Source organism: Mercenaria mercenaria, chromosome 15, assembly GCF_021730395.1.
Source record: "Mercenaria mercenaria strain notata chromosome 15, MADL_Memer_1, whole genome shotgun sequence".
In the NCBI taxonomy this organism is placed as follows: Eukaryota; Metazoa; Mollusca; class Bivalvia; order Venerida; family Veneridae; genus Mercenaria; species Mercenaria mercenaria.
This window is the reverse complement of record NC_069375.1, coordinates 41,862,747-41,871,744: the sequence shown is the minus strand read 5'-3', so window position 1 is coordinate 41,871,744 and position 8,998 is coordinate 41,862,747. Positions and strand designations below refer to the sequence as shown.

Below are 8,998 nucleotides of genomic sequence, written 5' to 3'. Positions count from 1 at the left end.
GCGCCAGAACGACAGAACGCCAAGACGACGTTTTAAGGGCGCCGTTTATGTGTGGTTTTTTCGTTCTGTCGCGTTGCCTTCTTCGTTATATCGTTTTGGCGGGGGAGGGGGGGGGGGGGCAGAACAACAGAACGAGACAACGCCAAAAGAGGAAAACGTCGTTCTTTCGTTATGGCGGGGGCGTCAGAACGACAGAACGACACTTGCAGAAATCAGCCGGCGTAGATACCTGTGATAACCCCTACTTGAATATTGAAACGGGGAGAAAGTGTGTATAACTCCTAATTATATGCATTAAGATGTGACGCTTTGCTGCAGTGTAGCATTGGTAATAGTAAACCGCTTTAATTGGACATACTGCTATGTATTTATAGAAACGTATCACAATTCTCTCAGTCATGCAATTTGTATATTACAAGTTTGACATTGAATATGATATTTTGAAAAGATGAAGTTTATAATACTCTTACGTTTGACACACAGTTGATTTATGGCAACGACTTTTAAATGCGACAAAATATCTATGAAACGATACACTGAAATGTTCCGTGCATCTTGACAAAGTGTGGCAAAGGTTAGTACAATATACGTTTGTCTTCCTATATATCATATTGCAGTAAAGGCTAAAGAATTGCTTACAAGGACATAAACACTTTACTACCATTGATATCGAAATGTAAATGAAATATCTGTATGTATATACCATAAAACATTATTGCGAAAAATACATCAAAACGGACGGCTTTAGTTTCCTTTATTAGTTAGTCAAATTATTTTTCACTGATTTCTATACAAATTCATATATTCTATTCAGTAAATTAATTGAATTGTGTTCATTTTTTTACAAAGATTGCCAATTTTCTCTCAGTAACGTGTAGGATCATCTCTTGCAATACAAGCAGTTCCATGTTAAATCCATTTACGATCATTGTGTCATATACAGGAGGGTAAGAGTGAGGTTGGGTGCGCACCATAAACCGGTTTAAGCTCCCCAGTGGTGTTTTTGCCATTCCAAGGCAATGCCTCACTGTGTTCCTTTGTTTGTTCGTTTTGTCCTCATGTGTTGGCTTTGTGTGTGCGCGCTTGTATGTGTATGTGTGTGTGTGTTTGTGGTGTGCACGTCTGCGTGCTGTAGGTTTCGTTTTTGGGAGGCTGCGATTTTGGTACGTGGCATTCCCTGTTTGATATCTGTCTTTGTTTTTTTTTTTGTAAAATAAATGCAAACAAATCCAAGTACCTTCAAAATCTGGTGCCCAAAACTATAAAATTTGGTTCATAAATCGATATTAGCAAACTTCCTTTCACAATAGAGAATATGTATCAAATTTTGTTAAAATCGAGATTGCATTCTGATTTGACTTTGTCGTGTAAACGATATCACTCAATGACATCATATGTGAGAATATTGTCACGATTTTGGCACGACTCATGCAAGTTTAATGACAACTCAGAGTAAGACCAGGCAAACAACAAGAGACATTCTTGTGAATTTTAAGAACTATATTTTAGTTGAAAAAAAAAACGCATTAAGGACAAAGGATAACAGTCCTTGTTTCAAATCTTTGAAGAACGAAATAATTTAATGATTGTACAATGTGTAAGCTAGTCTAAACGACGGCTAACCATAAATACAGAATGCAGCTTTAACAGTGTTCAAGAGCAAACTCTGGTGGTTGTTAGTCTGTCAACTTTCACACATATATTTGATCTTGTTCGGGTAGTTAATGTACAAGAATGCAATTGGAAGACAAATTTTAGAAGAACGTGAAATTTATTACATTATACAAACAAGTTTCGTTGTCATGCGCATAGAAAGCCATTTTCAATGGTTCCATATGGTTAAAGGACAAAGTTCGTTTTTAGCGAAAAACGGCCCATCATTATTTTTTTCTAATTTTTTTTGAGTTGACAATCCAGTATCTCCCTAGACCGAAAATAAAGTTTTTTATTGTTTTAAAATGACAATTAAGAAAAAATAGTACATTTTGCACGACTATGTAATAACAAAAAAAAACCGGTTTTCTTGCGACGTCGTGACGTTGCCACAACGTAAATCGCGTTGATTTTATTTTCGCTCCGTCATGAATGATGTGTAACCATATGAATACAAGTATGCGATATGATAACATTTCATTTAAATAAGGTTAAGATAGGATGCCGTTTCATCAAATTATACTGAGAACAAAATGTAAATGATATTCACCTTTGTCTATAAATGCCGACAGAGACATGTATTTGCATTGTTTTGCTTCTAAAAGTAATCTTGTATATGGTTTTAATACTTCTTTGCATTCATTATTTCACTAAACGAATGTAGAAACATACGTGAAAAAAATTCGACATCCATCTTCATATTTTATTTCGCCAAAATACTATTTCAAAGTTTGATCAACCAGTTTAACTTACATTTTGATATTCCCGCGGTTATACACATTGTACATGTACGATGCATTTGAATCAACTTTCCGACTGCTACCTTTGATATTACTTTGATGTTTATATCAAAGGAGGTGCCGACTAGTGTATTTATCGACCATTAGATACACGTGTTTCTTCACTAAATGACTCGAGCATAATTTAGTAACAGATAAACAATAACTTACATTTTGGTAAGGTAATAACCATCGTTTTTGTGTGTGTGTTTTGTTTTTGATTTATTAATTGGATTTTATGTCAACATATTTTAGTCAGCAATAGTTTGCATGTTTTTGACAGAAACCAAGTGTAGCCTTAAAGCGCGATACTCTTTACCCCGCATGGGGGTGGGGGAGAGGGGGAAATTAGACTATGACCATCACAATCCCTCGCTTAAGCGAGTTTGTAACTCAAGAAACGGTCGTGGAGAGTAGTACACAAAACTAAGAAGTAAAGAAGAACTGTGGGTGCAGAAATTTTAATCTCGCACAAATATGAAAATATAATGATCGTATTTTCACTATATATTAAAAAAAATTACACCGTCATAGTAATTTATATATTACATTCGTATCATCTATGACCATATGACCTATTTCCTTAAATACAAAGTCATTTTAATTGTAGCTGTGCACATCTTTCAATTCTTATCTGTAGACAGATGGATACAAATGTCAAATTATGCAAAACAATATTAAACTTATAACTATCGTATATATATTATTAGAAATTAATATATTTTTGACTTGTAACATTTTATTCGCTTGAAGAACTGCAAAATAAATAATAAATAACATCAGATATTAATCTACTGATTTTTTTTTCTTCTTTTCAAATATCAAACTCCGGTTTTTATGAAGTATAATCATGAATAATTGATAAATTATTATGATATTATGAATTCAGCAAATCGGCATAATAACTATAGATTTATAACATCAGAATAGCTCTAAACATGTTTTTACAAAATATGTTTTACTATCAAATGTAAAAATACTCTTCAAGATACTTTTTCAGAGGCCAACTATACTGCTTTAAAAACTATGTTAATGTAACGATTCAGCTGCTACATTTTCACTCACTCTCTGTATCCGAACTGTCAACAGTTTGGGGTATGTTTCCTGCGTCTAAAACATAATCACCCCAGTTGCGCGTGCCATACATTTCTTTCCCTGTGTGTCTTGCATAGCCAAGAAACCATAAAATGGCAGCCACGTGAGCACACACCCCGACAACTCGACTACCAGCGCGACACTTGCAATACCATGAAACAACTTCAGTCGCGTTATGACGAATCCAAAGTGTGTAAACCTTAGATGACACGTGTCTGCTTTGAATTTTGACCCTTAAAAGAGTATTGTCTTCTCTATGTACATAAATGTCTGAGTTTCCGTCAATATGCTCTTGCATATAACCAGCTGACATTTTAAGTTGGTAAGTACCACATGTTAATTCTCTCAACTGAATTTCGTCTAAGCGCGGAAATTCAACATCTAATTCAGCGGACTTCCAACAGGCTGATTTTCGTTCTAAACAGTGATTTTCAATGTAAGTTTTAAGGTCGTTATTACACTTTGACAAATCTAACATTTTCCTTCCAAGTGCGGTGTCGTCGTCGTTGTTTTTCGTCGCGCTCAATGGAGGAAAGTATTTGTTGGATATCGCGCATACTATTCTTACGAAATCCCCGATGAATGGAACCTGCGTTGTTGGTAAAACATGATCTAAGTACTTCCAACGCTTGATCCTGGCGTTAGCAGATTCTACTACCCATCTGACCTAAAGAGATAAAAAAGAATGGACGTAAAGTAATACTTAAGATAGGAGAAAACGTTGAGATTGATTTATCTTTTTACAGTGTAAGTGGACATACATGCATTAAGCGGCCAATATCTTAGTATTTTCTTATTGACATAATAATTCATACGACCAAACCAAAGTTAGCAATCACACATGTTGCAAACATGTATTAGTTTATGCTGGTACTAAATCACTGTCCGCATTATGGAAAACCAGTACTTGTGTTATATGAGAAGGCATTATACCGTCAGTACAATAGGGTTCGAACATACGACTTTCAGGTTGAGTGGCCGACACATTAACCATTAGGCCCAAAACTCCACAAACCCATATTAAGCAACCACTGTTCTTCTGTTAAACATCAAAACTAATGTATGCGGTCTAAGCAGTAAACCATATTTTTTTAAACATTACACGGTTAATAATTAACCGTTCGGAAGTCCAATATCTGTAACAGGTTTATCGCATTTAAAAAAAGTTAATTGATGACTCATTTGACTGTCTCTCAGTTTTTACCTAGCACACTATCTACGGACAGCCCTAACCGTGTTCGTGATTAAAACAAATAACGGTACGCTTCAAAGATAAAAAAACTGTATAAATACTGCACGACAACTAAAACGATAACTTGTTTGATAATTATGATTTTTCTTCGTTAAAAGATTTTTTTGTATAGCATTACAGTATGAACTTAACTTCTATCATTGAAATTTTTTTTTTGTATAACATTACAGTATGAACTTAACTTCTATCATTTACAACCTTTTAGAGTTCACCGATGCATGAGAACAATAATATTAACATGCTGTCGTTTAAATTATCAGGCGGGGGTAGAATACCGAAATATTGACCTGGTACTCGTAAATATTTCGCATGTTTCCGTAAATTAATTTTCGGTGTCCGAACCTAAACAACTATTTAAAGCCCTGCTCCGCCGCTATTCAAATTCTGTTGCGTGTATGCAACCATGATTACAATAGCTAACAGTTAACGGCCTCGTGCCACACTTTGGCACGCAAAACCACAGGTATTTTATATAGAATTTTATATAAAATAGACTCTATTTTGACAGGCGTCACTGTTCATAGTCAGGATTTTCATGCTTTTTCAGTGACAATTTAAGGTTAAAAGGTAGGACTGGAGCAGGTCTTTAACTATTGAAAAGCCAGTTATATACAATCATATATCACGTGCAGATAAAACTGTGCGGACAAAGCGTTTGGCACAAATCTCAGGGTTGTGTGTTAGAGTCCTCCGTTCGACCAAACTGTTTTTTTTTTTGTGTGTGTGTTTTTTCTCAATTTTATCTGTATTAACAGACGGAAAAATTGTCACACTTATCATGATTTATCAACGAAATACTCTACTATCCATCAACATTCTTCTACGTACATGTCAGTTAACCGTTCTAAAAATGTTTAAAATCTTCAGGACCGGGCAAGTATTCATTCATTTAGCAGACAATTCAAGGAACTGTTGTTAACGATAAAAAATAAAATGTATCATAAAATAACGTAATATCAATACAATTACAAATACACGGAATTACAAAAAAAATGGTTTTATCAGAATTCAAACCCATGGTAACGTGCTTACAAGCCGCCGAGCTTACCACTGCGCTACTGTTCCATTAGTTAACTAAAATCGTTATTTTTTATTAATGTAGATATAATCAGGACACAAATATCGCGTACAATAACGAAAACGCCCGAAAATATTAGAAAAGATTGTCAGGTGTCAGGGACAATAAATACAGCAGTCTACGTGCATATAAATAAAATGCATTAGAATTTAGCAATAGTCATTTTACGGCACCGTATTATCAAAGCACTATATACATTCGTTCTCGCGCCTGATATTTTGCATTTAATTCTATTACTTTAGGTTTTGGTCTCCTTTTTTATAGAAAACAACACATATATTATCAATTTACCTTCGTGACTAGTCTGCTAGTGTTAGCATCTTCTGTTGTCATTTGTTTCTGTCCTTTTTGCATGAATGCAGGCATTTCGGCATGTATTCCCATATCTTCCAGCATAGCTAAGGAATCCCGAAAACCTCTGTCAACAATAAAAACGTCATTTTCAGCTACAAAGCTTTTTATTTCTTCGACATTTGTCTGCATCATGTGAGTTAATATACGTGCGTCACTGTTTCTTCCATCTGCCAGGTAGGGTCCGATTATGGTGACAAAGTACCCACTGGTTGTTACAACTACCATTGGTTTTACTAAGGGTCTGCCCTTGTGCATGCTAAATGACCGTCTTTGAAATTGAAAGTTTGTACTTTTTTGTATGTAAACATACGTTCCATCTAAAACAAGCATCATCTTTGGCTGACTGTCACCCGACTCATCTGTACCAAACAGTGACTGAGCAAGAGGTCTTGTGTGTTTGTCAATAATTTCTTGCCTAGATATATGTGCAAGACCCAAGTTCGCCGGAACAAAATGCTGCATTAATGCACGTCTTACACTTGAAATTGCTCTTCGGACACTTGACGGCGTTATACCTAAAATTGTTGAAAGAAGTTTGTTTGATATGCCAGACTTTAATTTCAACAGGAACAGTCCAACTGTAGTTCTCGGACTACGTACGGGTGAGCTCCGAATATGCTCTTCTATACTAAGGAAGAGGTCTTCAAAGTCTGTCTGCTTAAGTCCAGTCAGTTCTTTATAATCTGCTTCTCTCAAGTTGTCAAAATTAAGCCTTTCATTTGTTCTGATGCATTCCTTTCTTATAGCCCCGATCAACTCTAAGATATTTGTTCTGGTCATAAAGACTGTGTCTGTGGTTAGAACGTTTATAAGGGACTCCTCTGAAATCTGCTCATTATATATATGTACAGGACAGCAGCGTGATCCGGATGGTATCAGTATATTGAATTTTATAAATACCGTCACTCTTGTCTCGGAGGGTACAACGATGAGTTTAGGTCCCGGTCTCTTACACAAGAAACATTTGGCATGAGTCTTTGTAGTGCACGGTATTTTCAGTGAAACAGACGGAGGGCTGAGATATGAAGAATTCCCTTTAGAGGCTGGCGGATGAAAGTCCGGATCACTTGCTTCTGTTGAACTGTATGTTGAACTACGCTGCGTCTCAGCTATATAATAGTTATGTCTGCATTTATTACATATAATTGACCTCTCATCAGCGTTAATGAAAAACTTTTTCAACAGATACTTCTTTATGGATTTGTTAACCGGTCTTCTGTTTTTTGGTTTCGTACGTGTGTTGCACACAACACAGTTGTGGAACTTCATACTGAAAAATACAAACATATTGTAATTGAAAAAATATTTAAAATAAATCAAGAAATTACTTAAACAGCATGAAATTAGACTTAAAAATGTAAGAAAAAGCAATTCAAAAAATGTATATGACGCAGGTGGGATTCGAACCCCAACCGCCAAAATGCAAAGCGGGCGCTCAACCACTGTGCCACTGAGTTGTTAGAGATTAACGGTGCAAACTTATATAAATACTTAAGCGACGGTTTAGGTTGATTGAAATATATTACACTGATCTCTTCGTTTTTTGTTTGTTTTCATTTGTGAATAGAAACAGAGAACCTACTAATAAACTTTGATAATGTGCCAGTTTACCTCAATACAATCGACACTGTTTATTTTCCAATACAGGTAAATCCAATAATTGCTTTACAATAGATCTGTGACGGATTTATCTTTGAACACCCCTGGACTTATTGGACTCAACTGCCACATTATCAAAGCTTATTAGTATTGTTAAAATGTTAAATATCGGCAAACGTATTTATACGTTTCTTCACATTCATCCACATAATATTTCGTAATTTAGGCCATGTTACGGCATGTAGAACTACGATACTGGCAATTTATCTTTAACAATCTACATATTGTTTTTTCTTACCTTTCACGATCACTCTTGATTATATTTTTACATTTCGTAAGACGCTTGCTATTATACGACAGATATATGTCATGATGGAAACGTGTTAGTAAGTATAATCACTACACTGGGGGGCGAACGTCACGGATCGCTTCAGCGTTCCAAATAAATACCTTTTTCATCATCAAAATTGTCATTGCATCACTCGTACCTGTCTTGAAACATATTATATAAGAAATGAACTTACCTTTTTCCTTGTACAATAACAGTAACTCTGATTTTCCTTCGAGTTGGGTGATACGATCTTGTACGTTTCTATGGACGCTGAGTACGAAAGTTTCGAACCCAAATATAAAAAATACGATAAAAGCCGTAACAGCGCTGCACTTCGCATTCGTTTATTTATGGAAGAGAATCATAAAACAGTTCAAAAAAAAGAAAAACGATTTGTAATCAATACTTTCGCTTTTTTAATTCTATGGTTGTACTATATATTAATCCAGTAAGGAAAAATAGACCTACTAAGGAGTCCGTAATTTATTTATTTTTAGTATGAGCACAGCCGTCGACCACAAAAATATTTTGCATACAAGTAGCAATACTGAATTCCAACTAAAGTTCAAATTATCTTCGTGGTCGAGGGCTGTGCTCTATACTAAATTCCAGATAGACAGGACGAAATGCATGAAAATAACCAATTTTTAGCCTTTTCAGGGGTTTTCAAGCTCTTGTTTCTCTATCTGAGAAGTTATCGAAATTACTATACATTGTATTTTGATAAAGTTTAGACATGTATAAAGACAAAAAACACGCCATAAGTAAAATATTATTTAATTCATAATTTTGTAATATTGTAGGCCGATTTCATATAATCGTGAACCTTGTCCTTTATCTGCGTGGTAATGAATCAT

At 35.1% G+C, this 8,998-nt stretch overlaps 1 protein-coding gene across 1 annotated transcript; it reads right to left on the bottom strand.

Annotated features, from left to right (window-relative positions):
- Positions 1-1,876: 1,876 nt before the first annotated feature.
- LOC123558602 (uncharacterized) lies at positions 1,877-7,769 on the bottom strand. The gene is made up of 2 exons (XM_045350477.2): positions 6,149-7,769; positions 1,877-4,194 (listed from the first exon to the last, which is right to left on the bottom strand). Exons 1-2 carry the CDS (start codon positions 7,496-7,498, stop codon positions 3,490-3,492), a joined length of 2,055 nt encoding a protein of 684 aa, XP_045206412.2. The 5' UTR covers positions 7,499-7,769; the 3' UTR covers positions 1,877-3,489.
- Between the last annotated feature and the right edge of the window lie 1,229 nt (positions 7,770-8,998).

Coding starts and splice junctions, on each gene's coding strand:
- LOC123558602 (XM_045350477.2), bottom strand. CDS start 7,498: ATGTTTGTATTTTTCAGTATGAAGTTCCACAACTGTGTTGTGTGCAAC. Junction 4,195..6,148: donor CTAGCAGACTAGTCACGAAG/GTAAATTGATAA, acceptor TTATCTCTTTAG/GTCAGATGGGTAGTAGAATC.